General features: G+C 39.1%; 1 protein-coding gene across 1 annotated transcript; it reads left to right on the forward strand.

The window, feature by feature from the left end:
- The first annotated feature begins 5,299 nt into the window (after positions 1 to 5,299).
- On the forward strand, positions 5,300 to 20,592 carry LOC114517956. The gene is made up of 25 exons (XM_028537809.1): positions 5,300 to 5,479; positions 6,271 to 6,352; positions 8,475 to 8,764; positions 9,121 to 9,412; positions 9,484 to 9,903; positions 10,082 to 10,485; positions 10,606 to 10,776; positions 11,051 to 11,139; positions 11,257 to 11,370; positions 11,499 to 11,842; positions 12,041 to 12,324; positions 12,906 to 13,094; positions 13,273 to 13,398; positions 13,506 to 13,679; positions 13,973 to 14,186; positions 14,323 to 14,375; positions 14,536 to 14,847; positions 14,932 to 15,157; positions 15,355 to 15,674; positions 15,788 to 16,018; positions 16,175 to 16,430; positions 16,497 to 17,451; positions 17,553 to 17,769; positions 18,065 to 18,230; positions 18,365 to 20,592. Exons 1-25 carry the CDS (start codon positions 5,300 to 5,302, stop codon positions 20,263 to 20,265), a joined length of 8,010 nt encoding a protein of 2,669 aa, XP_028393610.1. The 3' UTR covers positions 20,266 to 20,592.
- The last annotated feature ends 774 nt before the right edge of the window (positions 20,593 to 21,366 follow it).

Consider the following 21,366-nt stretch of genomic DNA (forward strand, 5'->3'; position numbering starts at 1 on the left):
ATAATAAAAGTTCATGGAATTTTTCAATTTAAGGAATCTCGGTTGTTCCTCTATTGTGACTACCATGTTTTTCATTCTGTAGCTTGCTTTGGTCATTGTTTGAACGATGGTTCGTGCTCCATAATTGACAAAAACCAAACTAAATGCACTTGCAGTGGGACGAAGATAAATGGGAGTCGCTGTGAAAGTAAGTTCTGATAGCGTGTAATTTTAATGTTTTAGTTATTTATTTTAGTATGTGTATACTGTATAGTTTTTTTTTCAGCATACAAAAATAATAATAATGAAGTTAACAGTCGACTGTCATGGCTGATTGTGAACTTTTCTCGTTTAGTTTGCGGTGAACCGATAGCGCAGGGTATGGAGTCTGGCTTAATTTTTTTTCTTCAAATTACCGCTTCGTCTCATGTTGGTGTAAATAACAGTCGCTCTGGTTTCGTACGATTAAATGATGTTGCTGATAATGTGCATTATGGATGGGAGCCTGCGAACACCGATAGCAATCCGTGGTTGAAGGTAGATTTCAAGGTAAAAACCACATATATGTATATTGCATGCTTTTTAATTGCAGATAGACTGTCAGCTGATCACTGTACAATAATAACCAGTCAGATGCCAGATCCTCGACAAAACTAAATTATCCTTCATTTCATATGACTCCAGCAGAATAGAAAATTTCAAGTGATTCTATTATTTTTAGGCGGAAAATTACAATTTAAATATTTCTCCTTTTATATTATTTGTTTGGAGGGGACAATCGGATTTTAGGCTCGTCGAATGACTCAGTGATGACGTCACCTCATGACGTCATGATCTCAGATCAGCTGGTGTGTCTGATTTCGAATTAAAAATTGCTTCCACATGCGTACGGCAAAGTTTTCGAGCATTCAATTGATTTGTGAAAAGTATCCACCCCGGCGCTCCTGTAAGAGACCGTTTTGGACAAAAATTCATCCAGTTTTACATGGTGCGAATACTTATTTGCCCATACGAGAATTGTTTACGTTTTTCATGCAGGTCAACACGACATTCAGCTCAATATCAATACAGGGGGGTGTTGGTGGATCAGGGAAGGGTTGGGTCACTCGTTTTGCACTATCCTACAGCTTCGATGACGTCATATATCTTATGTACCCCAAGGTAAGTGACCTCTTTTTGCTCTCATTTCAAATTTAAAGCCTCAAGGGGAGGTATATTGATTTCTATGATTTCAAAGCCATCTGCAAAACTTTTCCTTCGTGGAAGCGAGGGAAACGATCATTTTTCATACTGGTTCGTTGGGTGTCCATAGGCGACCCAGTTTGTTATGGCAAAATTGAGCCCTCTTCTTTAAATAAGTTGTTTATTTCACTGTCATGCCTACTGTCCTTTCCCATTGGCTGGCTTTCCTTGTCCACCTCGACTAAAAATAATCGCAACATTTCTGATCGCTCATACTCACCAGCTAAACTAACTTATACTTATTAATTTTTCATTCATAAAAGAATCTAACTGGGGCACACGACTTTGATGGCGTATGGAATAGGAAACTAGACCCGAATATTGTAGCCCGTTATGTACGTTTTCATCCTTTATCTTGGGATAATATTCCTCGCGTCAGATTGGAATATTTCGGATGTCAAGGAAGTAAGTGCATGCATGATAAATAACATGACGCTTATATGACGTAGCCAAAGCAACCACTATAGTGGCTTGGCAACGTCATAGCTAGCTAGAAAGATCATTGTATACAGAAAGAGAAAAACCACAAAGTTCGTTTGTCGATTTTTAAATAATTGTTCGCATTACGCGAGAAATAAAAATTTCACTTTTTTGCCTTGGAAATGCTTATTCTTAATCAGTCATATAAATGGCTTGATAGTTTATAACTGATGGTTGCAATATACAAGCACTTACTTTTAAGCAATCATTGAAAAGGTCAGCTTTGGAAAAGTGTAATCGCCCACCAATTAATTCTGCATGAGATAAGCAGAGTTTCAAAGCGGACCTCCGCAGAAAATCATGATGACGGGCAATGTAGACTAGTTACAAAAGACTCGTGTTTATCTCCTATAACCAGCTATCATCACACCATGTTCGTCCAATCCATGTCTCAACAACGGCGTTTGCGCAGTAACTTCGTCTGGTGGGTTTGTATGTCATTGCATTGGCGATTACTGGGGGAGACTTTGTGAAAAAACATGTAAGTTTGCTGTTCCTATCTTGTATGGTTTAAGGCCGGTTTTAATGTCATTGAACTATGATACGCACATGCTTTAAAGTTTAAACTTGCACCTACGCTTAAAACGTCTACTTTTACAATACGCTTTACGATCAGAAAACTAAAACAAATAAATTTAAAAACTAAACTTTGCAGTAATAATTTTTGTATGCTCTTAATTTTTAGCTGGAGTGGTTCAGTTCCATGCTACATATATGTTGTTATATATCTAGATGACTAGATCAATTACTCTGTAACGCTCGTCGTTCGTTGTTTTCGTGAACTCACAAGAATGATATGAACAATCATTATACGACTACAGTTTCAGGTTTCTGTCCAGTGCAGAGAGCACTTGGTATGGCATCGCGTGAAATACACGACTATCAAATTAAACAGCAATCCTCTCTAACGTCACAAAATTACGGAAAATTTGGAAGGCTCAACCACACTACTGCTTGGATTTCCAGTCCAGTATCTACCGATCATTATGTGGAGGTAATGCTTTAATGTATTGTCGAGTTCCAAAGTATATATATATATATATATATATATATATATATATATATATATATATATATATTATTTTTTTTTTTAGTTGTGCCAGTATATAACATGAGCAATAATCAAGTTTCCCTTCAGATTGCTATTGATTCTATATTTTTTACTGCATGACGTATATAGGTAAATCTCGGCCAGCTGGTTAACGTGACTGCAATTGAAACTCAGGGATATAAAGATCACGGGCAGTGGGTATCAAGGTACAAAATCAAATACACTGAAGAATGGGGTACAAACTACGTCTCTTACATCGAAAATGAAAATGAAGACAAGGTAAAGGCAATTGCACTGTGAATATCGCGGAGGTGTTAAAAGAAAAAACACTCCAAATGAATTTATATAATAAGGTTAACTCGGAATTGAAGCAATTCCATTGGTCGAGAGCCATGATCTATAAGAGTACAAACGCACGGAATGACCTCACAGATAATTTTAACGAATTTAATCAGATGTCATCTCTTGTTTATCAATTTGTCAGCCAATCATATTTTAGCACGTGTCGCCCTTGTTGCACAATGTTGCCTTTAAAAAATCCTTTTGGTTGCCGTTGCCGTTAAATTTTGCGCGTTCAAAAGTTTAGCTACTTACAGGGAAGATAAATTCTTAACGGGAAACTTTACAACATCAATATTCCTAATCGTTCCACTGATGAAGGACCAGATTAACTTAACGCTCCGCATATGAAAATCATCCGCGCAGTGTTTCCACAAATTGATGATTTAGGTTTCGATTTTGGAAGAATTTGAATTTGATGTATAAAGATTTGCAAACAGGCGGTCATCATCCTGTATTACTGTTTTGTAGTTTTTATTACACTTTTTCATATTTTCTTATTTAAAAAAGGTTTTTACTGGGAACTACGACGATAACTCGATAGTTCGAAACACCTTCAAACCATACATGACGGCCCGTTTTGTGAAAGTCTATTCGCTGGAATACGAGACTCAAAGGGCGATGCGATTGGAATTTTATGCATGCACAGACGGTCAGTATCTTAACGTTCATGCTATTGATGTGTTGATTGTGGATTTTATTTATGGCGCACATATTTCTCAGGAAATTTTGGGTCCTTTTGAAGAACTACCTTAACGTTTATTCACTATGAACTCGGAAACTGCACAAGCTTGTTAGTATTTCTTAGTTAGTCACATAGCTGATAATCTGTTTGTGTCGAAATTCTCCATTGGCATTGCGATCTAAATGCGTATATGATAATGATGTCGGTGTTAGTGCAGTGCAGTTGTGCTACGACATCACGCAGTTTTCATATGGACGTTAAAGGCCCGTTTACAAATATATACATATTACTTTATGAATTCGTTTATTTGTTCATTGCATTATAGCTTTGAGTGTGGACAAGATTCCAGTTAATTTTATTATATTTTTTTCGTTCCAGTTTGCAACCCTAATAATCCGTGTTTCAATGATGCCGACTGCAATGTAATAAATGCGGGGTTTTCTTGCACCTGTGGAGTTAATCGTACTGGAAATCTTTGTCAAAGTAGGTTCGCTATATTTGATCCCAATTTTATAGCGGCAATTATTGCATTTATTGCATTGCATACCGATATTTCATGGTTAAACTGAATATTTTGGTCAGATTTTTAACACTTAATCAGGAAAGTATAGTAACGTGGGGAATATGTTTTTATGAGCATAATTAGCTATATAGCGGCTCTTTAATATCTTATTTGGAAACGTGAGTGTAATTACCAAAGGGTTCAAATTTATGACCGGGTTCCATGGAAGAGTACTAAACCTGGGCTACTTCGGATTATTTTTCAGTTTAGGAAAAGAACAACACTAAGAACAAACTTTCCATTCCATATAGATTGCTCAGTTCCTGTTGCATTAGGAATGGAATCTGGCGGTATAAAAGAAGCACAGATTACATCCTCATCATATGACACAAATTACAATCCTGCATTTTCCAGATTAAATATCCCCAAGGGATGGACAACGGGTTGGGATGAAAGAAATTGTGTGAACTGTTGGTTGCAAGTTGATTTCAAGGTATAGCTTGCATTCAAACATTAATGGCTCCTCAGTGCAAATCAGAACTTGACATATATAGCGACACGACTCACTCGACTGTTAACAGAACTAGATGCACTAATAATTTAGTTTGACTGTACTTTTTTGTTACCTGCACTAATACTATGCGCAGTTAATTGGTTATTCGTTGTGTTACGGGAATTTCACGAATTCCTAACTGGGCATTTTCTTTCCAACCATCGTAAATCACAATACGATACTCTTTGTCCGTTCAAGCAAAAGCGCAACAGAATGCATTACTGTCGATAGAAATTTTCTTCTTTATAATTCCACATGCCCAGTATTTTTGCATGTCACCAACAGTTGGCGATGTATATTAATTACTGATTCAATGATTTTTCGCAAAATACAAAGCACTTTAAGTAGTCATTGTTTACCGCGACACTGTATAGCCAACGCCACTGGATATCGCCGACTATAGGTGTTGAGCTTCCACTTGATTGTGGAAAATTTATTTCCGCCGATTCTTTGAAACTAGATTTCGAAATGGACGCCCCGCCCAAAAGTTTCATTTATTTTACAAAGGTCATAACGACGGTGAGCTCAATAAAAACTCAAGGAAAGGATACAAATGATAAATATGTGTCGGAGTTCAAAATCAAGTTCAGTGACAATGATGATAATGACAATAGTTTTGAAACATACAAGACTTATGATGGTAAAAAGGTAAGACGAAGTCACGAAGTTAGCGATCTTGAAATTTAGTTCAAAGTTTGGTCTACCTATGTTGATATAAACAGAAACACGAACCATAGCGAGGCTGGTTGAACCTTCCAACGCTAAACGCTTTGAATGCTGGCGTTCTATGTAAAACGCAAAATCTGTGATTTGTCGCGTCGTAAACAGCGAGGGTGTATTCTGAAGTCTCCACGAGGAACTTTTGATATTTAATTTATTCATTATTATACCTAGGGAGTGCCTTAGGGGTGCCGTCGCGGTTGACGCCGTAGATCTTCGTGATCGTTGTAGGGTGTGTAATTCCAATCTCAAACGTTAATTAATTTTTCCGTTAGCCAGGCTGTTCGGTAAAAATGCATGCATATAAGAAACGGGTCAAACGGGTATTTTTATTTTTTAATTTGTTCTAGTTTTTTGCTGCCACAACAGTAACATCGGTGTTGAACACCTTTAATCCAAACATTATAACTCGCTATGTGAGATTTCATCCAAAGAAATGGCACGAGGCTCCCTATGTTCGAATGGAATACTATGGGTGTCATGGCGGTGAGTTCTATACCTTTGTTATTCATTTATGCTAAGGTTTTGCTAAATGAGATTTTGGCTCGTGAAGGAGTCAGAGTAAAATAATTCCTTTTTACTCCTGCATGGCTACAATACAAGATTTGAACACCATTTTCCCCCTTCATGGAGCAGTAAATTTGCTGGTTTTTATCACTAGGATAATATAGATAATATCCCTTCTTTTAGTGCACTATTGTCTTGTCAATCCATGTCAGAATAACGGTTCGTGCCTGGAGACGGCAAATGTAACAAATCGCTGCAAATGTGCGTTTGGTTTCAGCGGAGATTTTTGTGAAAGTAAGTAATCATTTCAATTAAAAAAATTCATAATAATTATGGCAAATCCGAACGGTAGCAGAGAGCTGAGTGACGCCCCATTTGCTCCATAGCACATTGGGGCAAATGAAATGAAAAGGGGCCCGCGGGCTAACAGCCCCTTTTCTTTGGCGACGCTACAAGCAATACACTCTGAAATGAGAGCAAGTTTTTTAACTTGATCTTACTAGAGCGGTTGTCTAAAATAACACCACTTTCCCATGATCGCGATTATAAAATCATACGTTAAACACAGCAATAACGCTTTAACCCGTGAAAACAAACGCGAGACTGAGTGACGAGTTAGAATGACACTATCATGAGAAGGGTTGACTCTTCGATCTTACCTTATTTTGTATTACTTGTACGCCCATTCATTGTCTAGATACCACCGTAGTTCTTCTATTAGCAAGAAAAATTTTATTTGTTTTAGTTGACGTGTGTGACGGTCATTCATGCGTGAATAATGCTTCGTGTGTGCGACTTGCATCGTCCTATAAGTGTGCCTGTTTAGACGGCTTCGTCGGTCAAAATTGTCAAAGCAAGTGTTGATATTCATTTAGTTCTTACAAAAATCACACAAATACTTTAATTATAAATTATTTGTCATTTTACTGTATTCAAGTCTCAGTGATGTTCATAGTGTCTTCATGATAGTTTTACCACAATCATGGTAGTTTACCACAATCATGGTAGTTTATCACAATCATGGTAGTTTATCACAATCATGGTAGTTTACCACAATCATGGTAGTTTACCACAATCATGGTAGTTTCACAATCATGGTAGTTTACCACAATCATGGTAGTTTACCACAATCATGGTAGTTTACCACAATCATGGTAGTTTATCACAATCATGGTAGTTTATCACAATCATGGTAGTTTACCACAATCATGGTAGTTTACCACAATCATGGTAGTTTATCACAATCATGGTAGTTTACCACAATCATGGTAGTTTACCACAATCATGGTAGTTTACCACAATCATGGTAGTTTATCACAATCATGGTAGTTTATCACAATCATGGTAGTTTATCACAATCATGGTAGTTTACCACAATCATGGTAGTTTATCACAATCATGGTAGTTTACCTCAATAATGGTAGTTTATCACAATCATGGTAGTTTACCACAATCATGGTAGTTTACCACAATCATGGTAGTTTACCACAATCATAGTAGTTTACCACAATCATGGTAGTTTACTTCAATAATGGTAGTTTACCACAATCATGGTAGTTTACCACAATCATGGTAGTTTACTTCAATCACGGTAGTTTACCACAATCATGGTAGTTTACCACAATCATGGTAGTTTATCACAATCATGGTAGTTTATCACAATCATGGTAGTTTACCACAATCATGGTAGTTTACCACAATCATGATAGTTTTACCACAATCATGGTAGTTTATCACAATCATGGTAGTTTATCACAATCATGATAGTTTTACCACAATCATGGTAGTTTATCACAATCATGGTAGTTTATCACAATCATGGTAGTTTACCTCAATAATGGTAGTTTACCACAATCATGGTAGTTTACTTCAATCATGGTAGTTTACCACAATCATGGTAGTTTACCACAATCATGGTAGTTTACCACAATCATGGTAGTTTACCAGAATCATCATTATTAATCTATCTACTTCAGCTGATCTCTGTGAACCAAGTCCGTGTCAAAACAATGGAACAGAACCTCACTGAGTGAGTGTTCGTGTCACAATGGATTCGCTGGTCGCCAATGTGAAAGTTAGTGCAAACATTATTCTTCGAAGATATGTACATCTAATTTCAATTCTAGTTTTTAGATCAATTAAAAGCAGTGTAACAGCTGCTTGAAATTGCAAAAACACTTCTCGGCGTTTCGACCTAAAGGCCTTCGTCAAGAGAGTTACTGACTGTAACGAAGGCTCTTCAAAACGTCGAGCAGACTGTGTTTTTGACTGTTTTAGGCATTTGTTACAGCACATGCATTTGATGAGAAAAGTTGCACCAGAACGGCACCATTTTGGCTTGCATATTTGCGTTTTGTTCACATGACAATAAAATTTATTTATCTGAAATTTCTTAGCACTTTTTCTAAATTTTCAGTAAAGCATTTGATAGAGAACTTCCAAGTGTACGCAATAACAAGTAAAGAATTCGGTAAAAGCATTCCAGTCATTTGGGCGATGACTTCTGGTCTGAACGTGAGTGTGAATGTAACCTATAACGGTATCCCATGTTGCAGCGCAGGACCACTCGCAAACGCCACCGGTGAATCTGAATGTGACTGTCTTATTACGGATCCCGACCTTTTTGATCCTGACAATATGGTGAACATCTCCGTGACAACCTGGAACCGATTTTCTGGTTCGTTAACAAAATCAGTTGATGTCGAGGTATTTCGCACTCCGTTTATCATTTATATACGTTGTGTAACAATTGATGATCGCGTGATTGCGTAACTAAAGCGTCATTGTTGTTGGCTATATTGGTACAATTGTTAAAAAATTATCTTCGTATTTCTTCATACGAGATATTTCTTTCGCCTTAAGAAATGGAAATAAGAGTGTTTGCATTGTATTGGTCTATTGGATACACCACTATGTAGAAACTTTAAATGACGATCAAATGAACGGCAACAACTTGATCGAAACTCCATTGTGATTGTAAACCATGCACAAAATCTCAAGTTCCGTTTGCACTACACTCTTTTTCTTGCATTTTTCCCCACGACATAAACTCTAATGCACAGGTATTGAAGAAAATCAAAGATGCTAATTTTACGATCCTGACAACGTACTCTCAATTTGGTTCTGGAGTCGAGGGAGCAGGACCGGAACGAAACAAATTCCCGGCAGAATATCCAGTGAGGTTTGCTAGTTCGTACTCTGGAGGGCCAGCGAAGACAGTAGAATGGTTGTTTTCTTGCTCCGAGGAAACAATTGAAACGGAGACCAAACAGGATTTTCAAAAAGAATTCTCATCCTCAATCGACCAGGAATGCTCTGTTAAAATGAAGCTGAAGAACAGTATCATTAACATAAGTAATTACACCCTTCATTTGTTTTTACCATCACCACACGACACCTTACATCGCCTTTTCAAAATCTTTCAGCTGTTCTTCGTGAATTCAAACTGTACGAAAGCGTCAAGTTCAGGGACATGTCGAACAATGGACCTCGTAAAATGAACCAAACTATGAGATTCACTATTGAATTGGAAAAACTCGGCACTCGGACATGTTTGTGGGTCGACCTTGGAGACAATAGTCCTCTACGGGTATTTGGTAGCAGCAATTCTTGCCCTGGGTCGATTGATGTCAACTCAATCAATCCGCATATCGTGGTACAACCGCGTACTCTATTTACTTCCAAGCAGTCATTCACTCAGAGCATCATCGTTGATCATGTCTATTTACAATCTGGTGCTTATAACGTCCGAATGCATGCGTCAAATGCTGTTTCTTCGGTCTCAAGGGAGACGACGGTTGCTGTGCTACCGTATGTGTGCAAAAACCCAAACGTTACCATCAAAGGTACGAAGCTCTATGGGTCCGTTTGTGATTTATTCCATCACCAAGTTCAAGCGTTTTAGCAACAAAATTGTTTTCACTCAATCGTACTCGTAGTCCTAATAATGTGGCTAAGTGATGCTAACACCTGCATCATCCCATTCATTTCAACTTATTCAAGTCGTTTTTCATTTCTTCTTAGGTTTGTCTCCGAATTCCTCTAATGCCTTGGATGCCCCTCAAGTATACCGTTCTGAAATTCTTAGCTTGGTCACGGAAAATGAAGTATTTTGTGAAGCCACAGATCAAACTAAGACAAGTTGGACACTTCTGAAATTCGAGGACGATCCACGCACAGCTCCGAGCGACGTTCTTGTAGCAGACATGAAGAAGACTCTGTTTCATACGGTGAACGATACCTCGGGACTTCAGCTTGCCCGGAGATTTTTACCTTACGGCTATTACGAGATTCGCGCCCGTGTAGAGATGAGAGGTGCTGCAGGCGTGTTTGGAATTGACTCGATCATTATTCAGGTTGTGCAAACCCCGTGGCTCGGGGCTGCTGTGAATGATGGGTCTTATCATACCGTGCCATTTGGATTTTTGGTAAGACCGGCAATAATCCGCCTGTCGATAAACAATATTACCGGCAACCTTTTCTTCGCTTTTCTTTTTCGTCGAATGTCATTCTTTTTGGACACTAAGAAGGTTCCTTTCCAATTTCAGGGACGTTTGAATAGTTCGGCGTCGGTAGATCCTGATTTTGACGGTACCGAAGGAATGAACTACGTTTGGTATTGTAAAGATATTGATGACGATGCTGAGTTCGACCAGGCAAATCTCACTCAAGAACCTGTCGTTTCTGATCGTGATGTTGTTGGCGCTGGTATGAATGCAGTAAGTCACATATGCAGTTGGTTAATTTAGAATAGGTTGATTGGCACAATGGAGACATTTATAGCCTACCACGGCAGATGATTCATTCTGGCGGTGATACCTGTCTAAGCAAAGCCTAGATAGAGTACGTTGCCAGCTGCGTTAGTTATTGTTACGTGTGCTGACAAGGAAATTCCAGGAATGTATGTTGCAAAGATACCCGTTTCAAGATATGGACAAAGCAAAATTAGCAAGTCGCCTAAAATAGCCCCCGTCTCACAATCTTCTTTTACAGTCTGGGTGTTTTGGCTCTGGTCGTGGGCGCATCGATACGTCAAATTCCACCCTCATCCTGGACACCAATATGATGATTGAAGACAAAGCGTGAGTTTCCACATGATTTTCATTTGGTTAACCGCTGGTTTTCAACTAGGAAGAATTTTTTTCATTTAGAAATTGACAATACATAAGAAAGGGCCTGTTTATTTACTATTTTTCCAGGTACGAAATTTTACTGGTAGTATCGAAAACACACCCAGAATTTGGTCAACGTAGGGCAGTGACTACCATTTACTTTCATGTCGCCTTGGGCGTCCCTCCCGAACTCTCTACAAAGTAAGTTCATCAAGCGTTTAACGTTTTCAATCTGTCGTCCCTCTATGACGTCTTGAAGCTTCTTATAAATTTCAATGCTAAAACGGTCTCACGTGTTTCCTTTTCGTTGCTACTTTCGTTGCAATAAGATGTTCAAGGAATTGCGAGTCAAAACTTCGTCCAGATGAGAAAACCATATTGTTGTCGAGATGCAGCAGGTTCTGCGCCGGAGAGTTGACATTTAGTTGGTCGTTGTATCTTTACGACAATATCAACCAGCGTGAACCGTTCAATCTCTCATCGTTGAACGAGGTACCCAAAGCTGACCTTCAAAATATGGCCATGAATCCAGTTGATGAGTTAGAAATTGGTATTAAGCCTGATTCGCTGCAAGTTGGTAAGAAGTACACAATTGCATTTCGAGCGACTCGTGTGAGCGGAGTTTATGGCGAATGCAGAACTACCGTGATTGTTAATACACCCCCGGCTGGCGGTAAGAAAATATTTTTTTAATTTTATTATAACATTACTATTAAACTGGAACTATGTAGAAAATGCAAGTTCGCATTGATAACCACATAGTTTTCACGTCAGCCTGTCTTTGTATAAATCAATTCTAAAGAATTTTAAATGCAAATTTGCATAGATTCGGTATGAAATTAGTTTTTTTCATTTTCTTCCTAAATTACAGGCAGATGCTTCGTGTTTCCATCATCTGGTGTCGCCTTATCCACCAACTTCACATTTAGATGCGAAAACTGGATGGATGCCGACCCGCCCCTGGTTTACGAGGTCTCCTACGGCCGTGACCAAACCAAAACAATAATATTTCACCGTTCGCACCCCTCCGGTGTCAATATCAGCGTCAATGATTGGCTGGCGGCAGGGGATAAGAACAACAACTATTCGTTAACTGTGGAATTCACAGTTAAAGACACAGTCGGGTCAAAAATTGTCCAGATTGTTGATATTCAGGTCAGTAGGAAAGGTCTTCCATAAGGTTGCAAAAATCTTTAATGAAATGGGTTACATACAGTAGCTTCTGCGCTTTGGTTCTACTCGTAGCAATAATAAATCTACTTAAATGTCATATCTCACCTGTTCTGTTTACTCTGCATTGGCTTCCAAATCAATTATCGTATTCAAGATTTTTTTAATTGCACATTCAAAGCGATTCATGGTATTGCTCCTGATTATAATCAGTTCGTCACATCATTAAGTGAAGGAGCTCTGTATATGTACACCCTACGAAATAATGAGATATAACTATTAGCACCATATCTGGTAACTCTGGATCAAGTGCAACATATTGGGTGACAGGGCGTTTGAGTTTGCTGCATTGCACCTTTGAAACTATGGAACTCCCTGACAGTAGAAACATTCAATAATAGTCATTTTAATTAAACACGTTCTTTTCAAACATGCTTTAAAAGTTTAGTTTCTAAAATCATCCACGTTTCATCTACATGAATATTTTATGGTATATTATAGTCGTTTTTAACTGTTATTATGTAATCCAACTTTGATTTTCATGCAATTAACGCAATAAATTAAAGGTTCTTCCCAACAATGCAGTGGACACAGAACAAATTTCTGGTCGTTTGGATGAATTTCTTGCAAGTGGTGATTCAGAAGGATTTCTAAGGATGGCGTCTAACATAGCCTCTACTTTCAATGATGACCCTGGCAGTGGAGGAGAAAATGGTACTGGATCGAGCCCGGAGAAGCAGGAACAAGAGAAAAAGGTAAACAATATGAAGGAATAGGATATATTAAAGATCGCAATGAACTCGTTAACGCTTTGGGAACCAAAAAAAAATTAATTTTCGTTATCTTTTTCTTTCAAACTGTACAAGCTAAATACGCCGGCAGAAACTGACACGTCGCTAATATGAAAAATTCTCTTCTTCATTTTCTTCAAAGCTGTTAGAGCATGTCCTTACATCCCTCTCTGGAATGAAACCAAAAGATGTGTCTGGGGTGATGCAGTTCAGCGGTTCTCTTGCTCAATTGGCAGCAAATCCAGATAAGCTGACTTCAAAAGCAAAGGTAAATACTGTACTCGTCATTTCTTCCTGTCAATCCATCAATCAATCAATTTGTCAGGCGGTATTTCTTTTAACATGTGCATAATATTTTGCGTTCTTTTTACTCAGGATGCAACATTTTCCATGACAGAGACATTGACCGATAGTTTGAAACATTTGTCCGACAATGACAAGGGATTTCAATATGTGAAATCAGGAGCAAACAACGTTTTAAACGTCCTCGGTGGAATGGTTTCTTCCGGTTCTAGTAATGCTTCAACATCAAACAACAACGAGACTGCGGTATGCCATCTTATACGCGATTACGCTAAGATCGAGACTTTATTTTTGCTCGTCAAGGAAAGAGCTCTAAGTGAAATTCATTTATAAAGCCAGTTTCATGTTTTTGACATCAGGATCTTGCTATAGTTAAGGCTCTTTCTCCACTCATCCCAAAATCAACTTGCAAGTTCGCTGCGAGTGTTTGCACTGTGATTGGACGAAATTACTCGCAGCGAGCTAGTCTCACGACCAATCCCATCGCCGCTCTAGTTCAGTTGAATCTGATTTATTTTTCGTAATACGTTTGCATTTAGTCCGCAGTCAATCGCACCATCAACGTCGTACGAAACCTGCAGTCAGTGGTGCTGGACAATTTGGTCACAAACGAAGGTCCAGACACTATTGAAACTGAAAAATTGTCACTGCAAGTGGAAAAGAAGACCGGCACAACGCTTGGAAACACCGGGAATGAACTGAAGGGAAGCCGTTTTAAATCTCCGTCTGGTTATGCTTTCGGAATAGGAGAAAGTACGTGACTATTAAATTTGCATTTTAAATTTGTATTTCTCTGAAATTCGTTCTGTATTAAAGCTTCAAAGTTCATTGATACTCCAACATCCAACAAAAGACACTTTCTTACATAAACGTCCTGCCCATTTTTTAGTACTTTCAAATCCAAACAAAACATTTCTTCAGAAGCAACCAGTGGATATCAAAGTAAGAAGAATATTTCTCCATCCTACAACGCTTACTTTAAAACCGATAGAGCTTCTAGACATAAGTGGACCTTAGTGGACTTGTGAAGACCTTAAAGAACATACAGTTCGTCTTAATCTCTTCCCTACATATTTTCACCTTAATTTTTTTTCTTAATTAGGTTGTTTCGTTCAAAACAAATCCTTTTAATTGGGATGACACAAGTTCAACAATTTCATCCAACGTAATCGACATTGTGGTTGAGTCGAATTTGAACATTTCATCTTCTAACATGAGTGAAGATGTTTCCGTGACTATCTATCGAGATCCGTCCCTGTTTTCTGAAGATTCCAGTTTTTTCATGAAGCCTCGTGCAATGAATTTGACGAAAAGTTCGAAGGAATATCTCAAATATCATTGCTTCACAAGGAAAAGCAATTACACGGCCATGAATTTTGAAATGAAGCCACATCATCTGGGGATACATTTAAACGTAAGAACAAATGTTTGGCATGCACGTTTCGACGCAACCCATTTAAAACTTTCACTGAAGCATTCTTGACCTTTTGTTGTATAGGTGTATTTAAAAAGAGGAGGTAAACCAAATGTGGAAAAAGAAGATTATGAATTCTCATATAAGTTACCAGACTTTAGTAGTTGCAACGCGGGAAATACCAGTGTCAATAAATCCAAGTTGGATGATTCAAACCCTGTTCATATCGACATAAACGACTGTTCAACACATCCGTACACAGTCTTTGTATCGAACTTGGATTTTAACGGAACAGGGGAATATTGTTTTGGTAAGGCGGATATTTGATAAATATCTTTTCCCCATTTTCCTTGGGATCTCAATCTGGTAATATATTAAATTTAATCAAATTCCACGGATGTAATAAGTCCTGGTTAAGAGTACAACTTGTCAGTTATTCAGTTGCTTTTAACTCAGGAAATGCGTGAACCAAATGTTCTTATACTGCACGTATTTTTTACCTTGCAGCCATTCAACATATCGAACAGTTCCACAATGAAACATATCCGGATCCTGACACGACGTTCAATTCCCGAAATCGACGTTCAGCACCGTGCGAAGTCGGCACAGGACGTGTTCGTCGTTCGTGTGTCCTCATTCGTCCCCCACCGCCAAAACCCACCGACGCCCCAAACGGAAAACTTATCATCCTCTCAGCGGAGAATCTCGGCTTTGATGGAGAATATTTTTTCCCGAATCAAACTCCAAACTACAACTTGACGATGTTTGAATCGAGCTGTATATTTTGGGATGTGTTGAACGAAACGTGGAGAGGAGAAGGATGTAGGGTGAGCTGTTAACTTTGATCATCATGCGAGTATAAGAAGCGAGCTTTTAGAGTAGAGAAGTCAGTGTTCTATTCATTTCAAACCGTTAAAAAGCATACTTTTATAATCTTCAGGTCGATAGAGCAACGAACAGAGAGCAGATTGTATGTTACTGCAACCATTTGACGTCGTTTGGGAGCGACCTTGTTGTTGCACCAAACCCAATTGATTTCGATTCAGCATTCAGCAATTTTGGCAGCCTTGCTGAGAACGTTGCTGTGCTGGTTTTAATATCAGTTATTATTGGCGGGTATATCATCGGAGTTATTTGGGCGAGACGAGCCGATAAGCGAGATAAACTGTTGGTAAGTGTTTGTCAATCTAACACAGGTTTATATGCTATGCAATACCATAGCTCAGTATAAAAACTAACGAAAAAAAACCTTCGTGAAGTATGCTCCGATGAGGAACTCTGGCACAGACATTCACGCAATAACATATAAATTTCTAAATACCATTAGGTTGGTCCTACAATCCTTAAACCAAAAGGAACATATCACTACATTATTACTACCGCGACTGGCAACCGACAGGGAGCAGGTACTACCGCAAAAGTTGTGTTCGCAATGTCAGGAGATGAAAGCGAAACGCTACCAGTTTGGTTACACGATCGTCAAAGACCGTGTTTTGAACGAGGACAAGTCAATACGTTTGTAATTTCCTATCCTCGCGGTGTTGGCGACCTAAACTACGTTCAAATTTGGCATGATAATTCAGGTACGAGATTCCGGCAAGACACAGATTTTTGAAAGGTGTTTTTGACTTTGTGTTTTTTCGTTTTAGGACCTTCACCATCTTGGTATCTTAGCAGATTCTCTATAAAGGATGTTCAAACGGGAAAAAGGTGGATTTTAAACTGCGAGAACTGGTTGGCAGTTGAATCAGACGATGGTAAAGTTTGCCGAGTTCTTTCAATCTCCAATGAACAGGAGTTGACAAACTTCAATCATGTATTCTCGAAAGAAGCCGTAAAAGGTTTAGCTGATGGCCACTTATGGTTCTCCATTGTCTCCAGGCCTCCAACTAGTAATTTCACGCGTGTCCAACGTCTCTCGTGCGCCTTATGTCTGCTGTGTTGTACGATGATTACAAGCGCAATGTTTTATAACATGGGAGGCCAGGGTCCGAGTCCATTTGCTGTTCACATCGGATCATTGGTTATCGACCTAAAACCGTTTGTGATTGGCTTACAGAGCAGTATCATTATCGTCCCAGTAAACATCCTGATCGTGCAAATTTTCCGCAATTTGAGACCGAAAGTGGAAAAAACGAAGAAAGAGGAGGTATCTAAAGAGGAAGTGGAAGCAGTTAAAGAGCCTCGAGGGACTATCCATGGTATTCGAGTGGAAAATCAGCAACCACCTCAAGGGAAACTTCCACATTGCTTCATCTACTTTGCGTATGCGCTTTGCTATCTCGCTTCAGGCGCTTCAATATTCTTCACCCTACTCTACAGTATTCAGTGGGGAAAAGAGACATCAACCGAATGGGTGATTGCCATGGCAACATCATTCTTCCAGTCAGTGTTACTGCTGCAGCCAATCAAAGTGGTGTTGGTTGCGATCATGATTGCGTTGTGCATCAAGAAAGCGAGCGATGGAGAGGATATTTGTAACGACGATCTCGCGGTTAAACAGCAAAGCACGAAGCATCAAACACATCGTGAAAACGCGATGGAACTCGAAAGAAGAATTCAGGCAATTAGCCAGCCTGCGAGAAACATCAGTAAAATTTATAGGTTAGTTTTATTTTCATATTAAAGAACAGAAGCATGGCTTGTATAAGTATTATAATGACAATCTGAGACGACAGCTTTGACACTCATTCTCTTCTCTTCAGACCTCCCAGTCCAGAAAAGCTGAAGAAAGCGAGAGAGAAACGAATAAAGGAGATCAAAACGAACGCAGCTTTGAAAGAAATCTTCGCATTTTTCGTCTTCCTCATTTTGCTCATGTATGTAGCGCAGTACCACAGGGATCCCAATACATACCTGTTGACAAAGACCTTGTACGAAACCTTTGAAGAACTTGATGCATTTGGCTTGGATTTATCTACGGTAATGTGGCAATATATAAACAAAGTTTGGGAGAGACTTAGAATTCCAAGGTTTAGAGGAACGAAGAACAAGTAGACAAAAAGGCAAATTAAGGTTCCAAACTGAATCTTTTTTCGACAAAGGAATTCTTTCGTGCAAACATTTATTTTCGTCTTTTGTTGAACCAATTTAATTGCATTAAAACACAAGGATGCAAACGCATGTATGGATTCGCAAAGCCTCGGCCTTGGGAAATTAAATATCATACGTTAATCTTCGTTGAGATCGGATTGAATGCATATTTTTACTTTCTTAGATCTCAGATGTGGATTCCCTGTGGATGTGGTCACGGGAGACACTCATTCCCGGACTGTATTCAACAGAGTGGTACAATGGCCAGAAGATTAAGGAAGGTTGGATTGCTAACAACGAGGATTATCTCGTGGGCGTCCCGAGAATACGATTACTTCGTGTAGAAGAAGGTATATTCTTTTGACATTTCTACAGTTTGCGAAACCCATAAGTTGAGAAACAAAAAAGGTTTTTTTAATTGAAAAAATGTAGAGTACATCTTTATTAAAGCAAGAATTATCAGCATGTTTATTTGACTTTCCAGATACATGCCCCATTTCCAGTTATTTTGAGGACATCATTCCACATTGTTACGATGGCTATTCCGTTGGTGATGAAGACGGTGTTACCTACGGAGTCGGGTGGAAACCTTTGCACCGTGGAAAAACCAGAAAGCGGCGAGATATGAGGGAACTCGAGACCGAAGAAGAGTGGATGGAACTGCTAGCGAAAAGTGGACGGAATGCGCCGGTCAGACACAAGAGAGCTCTTGATCCCATCATGGGAGGACTGAGTGGGAAGAAACGAAGAAAACAGAAGCGGTTATTGGCAAGCACAAAACCAAAAGTTTATGTCGTTAATGATAATGCGTTATTGCCAGATGGTACAGTTCTGTCCTGTCTCGAAAGATGGCGTCATCAGAGCATGGTGGAGCTACGAGGGTTCCCTTACTGGGGCACCCTGACCATGTACAGTGGTAGCGGTTACGTAGCAAACCTTGGTTATAATCCTATCACAGCCTACACTGTGGTCGCAGACTTGCATTCGAACAGTTGGATCGACATTCAGACCCGAGCTGTTTTGGTGGAATTCACCGTATACAACGCGAATACGAACCTCTTCGGGATCCTTACCTATTTCATAGAATACGGACCTTCATCAGCGGCTGTAATTAGATCCGACTATCAGGCAGCCCGTTTTTATCTTCATTTGAACGGCGGGCAAACACTAGCCCATGTCTTGGTCATATTCTTTATGCTCTACTTTCTTTACAGAGAAGGAAAGCTTGTCTATAAGCAACGATTGGCGTACTTCAAAGGTTTCTGGAATTGGGTCGAGGTAATTCTAATCGTCTCTGAATTTTCACTTATCGTTCTGTTCCTTGCACGTTTGTACGAAGTCGACCGAAACATTCATCAGCTCCGAGAGAATCCGAACGATTACGTTGGCTTCCAATACGCCGCGAATGCTGACGCGTTGATGACCTACGTGATTGGAATCCTAGTGTTTTTCTACATATTGCGTTTCCTACGGCTGCTACGATTCAACAAGAACTTCCTCGTGATTGGTAAGACATTGTCGAGAATAAGCTCTCCAATCCTGAGTTTCTGCCTACCATTTATCTCCGGATTCTTCGCATTTGCGATGCTGGCTTTCACGATGTTCGGCACTGAACTTGAAGACTACAGCTCCTTTGTAAGAACCTTAGTCACTCAATTCAGTATAACGTTAGGAGACTTCGATTTCCAGGCGATCTTTATGATCAATCCAACAATTGCAACACTCTACTTCTTCTCGTTTATTGGATTAAATGTGATGGTGTTAATGAACATGTTCATAGCCATCATCAACGATTCCTATGCCGAAATACAAGAGGAAACTAGCGAGATTGAAAACGAACTGGAGATAATCGAATACGTGACAACAAACGTCACTGGGATTTTCAACAGCAAATTTTCCCGTGGTAAGGTTGCTCCCGAAAAAAAGAAAAAAAAGAAGAGGAAGAAAAAGAAGAAATTAGCTCCCTTTGAAGAGTTCTCAAACGAGCTCGATGAACGCGGAAAGAAATTGGACATTCTTTTGTATATCTGTGAGAAGAGCATGGAAGAAGATGAGATCGAAGAAGATAAATTCTGTGCAGTACCAGAGGACAAGAGGCAAGATATGTTCTTCAGATTGCTGTGTTTCATGGAAAATATAGATGATGAAGAGGATGATTGTCTAAGTAATGACGAATATAGTGACGACTCGCGTGATTACGATGGTGAGAGGTGTAGTGGTGATGAATCCGGTGATTACGATGATGAGAGGTGTAGTGGTGACGAATCACGTGATTACGATGGTGAGAGGTGTAGTGGTGATGAATCACGTGATTACGATGGTGAGAGGTGTAGTGGTGATGAATCACGTGATTACAATGGTGAGAGGTATAGCGGCGATGAATAGATAGGTAAAGATAAGTAAAAATAATGACAGTCTGTACGCTATGTAGATGTAAATTTTTGTTCCAAGTTGGATTTTTTTCAGCTACAATCATGTGCAAAAATGTTTGAGACACGGTCATTAGACCTAGTATCTATCCTCCTCTCCCCCCCAAAACAATGTTGTTCCTTGATACCAAGCCATTTGGTTTGCCGAAAATATCACTCTCAACATTGTCAATGGGGGAAATAGTCAATAATTAAACGAAATACGTGACCAAATAGTTGTCAAAATGGAAAAATACATAAAGAGTCTCATTATTTTTCCACGCAGTTTTAAGATGCCTTGAAACAGAAGCCTTGAAACAGAAGCCTTGAACCCCAATCAGTTGAAATAATGGTCCGGTCTCAGCTCAGTCCATTAATTACCCCCTCGTTTCATTGTTTTATACGAGTGCTAACAACCACCATTTAACTGTGACGAGCTTCGAAAAGCCATCACTGGGACACCGGCCCGAAAGCATTTTAAACTCTGCTGCATTTTTTCTCTAATGCTTATTCACGTTACATATATATTAACATTTTTACTATCAATTTTTTTACTACAACCCCATGTACTAATAATATGGTTTTACTCAACGCAGTCCCAGTAAGTTTTAGCATGGAAATATATAGCGGAAATTAACCGAACTTACACACAATATATTTGTCTATTCATTCGGCTTAATAAACGACTAGTTTTACTCACACCATGCAGTCACTCACAGCAACGATTATTCATCAGTTGCCCCCGATCATTGACATTTCCTTCGATGTTGCCAGCCAGTTTGAACGAATCATTTGTAAATGTCGACTGATTCGTTTAAACATTCGCTTGCACGTATAAAAACACGAGGTAACTTACCTTAAAACAACACCAGTTCAGAAAAGCAACCATGTGTAAAAAAACCTGGCCATTTTATTTCCCCGAGTCTCACCACCAGATCTCTTAAATAGGAGTTTCACCTGCTGTATCGATTTCTACTGAAACGACAAGAAAGCCATGTTGGCGGCCCACAAAACATTTGATGCAAATTCGCCAACGAATAGTTAAAATCTCAGGGTATCAGTCAGGGTGGTGAGTTGT

This window comes from Dendronephthya gigantea, unplaced genomic scaffold (genome assembly GCF_004324835.1).
Source record: "Dendronephthya gigantea isolate DGI-Jeju-01 unplaced genomic scaffold, DenGig_1.0 000010F, whole genome shotgun sequence".
NCBI classification, from domain to species: domain Eukaryota; kingdom Metazoa; phylum Cnidaria; class Anthozoa; order Malacalcyonacea; family Nephtheidae; genus Dendronephthya; species Dendronephthya gigantea.

What these genes read in the sequence shown, in the direction of transcription:
- LOC114517956 (XM_028537809.1), top strand. Translation starts at nt 5,300, where the DNA reads ATGGACGCCCCGCCCAAAAGTTTCATTTATTTTACAAAGGTCATAACG. An exon ending in TAATACACCCCCGGCTGGCG is followed by an intron (nt 11,843 to 12,040) that starts GTAAGAAAATAT and finishes CCTAAATTACAG; the next exon opens with GCAGATGCTTCGTGTTTCCA. An exon ending in AATTTGGCATGATAATTCAG is followed by an intron (nt 16,431 to 16,496) that starts GTACGAGATTCC and finishes TTTTCGTTTTAG; the next exon opens with GACCTTCACCATCTTGGTAT.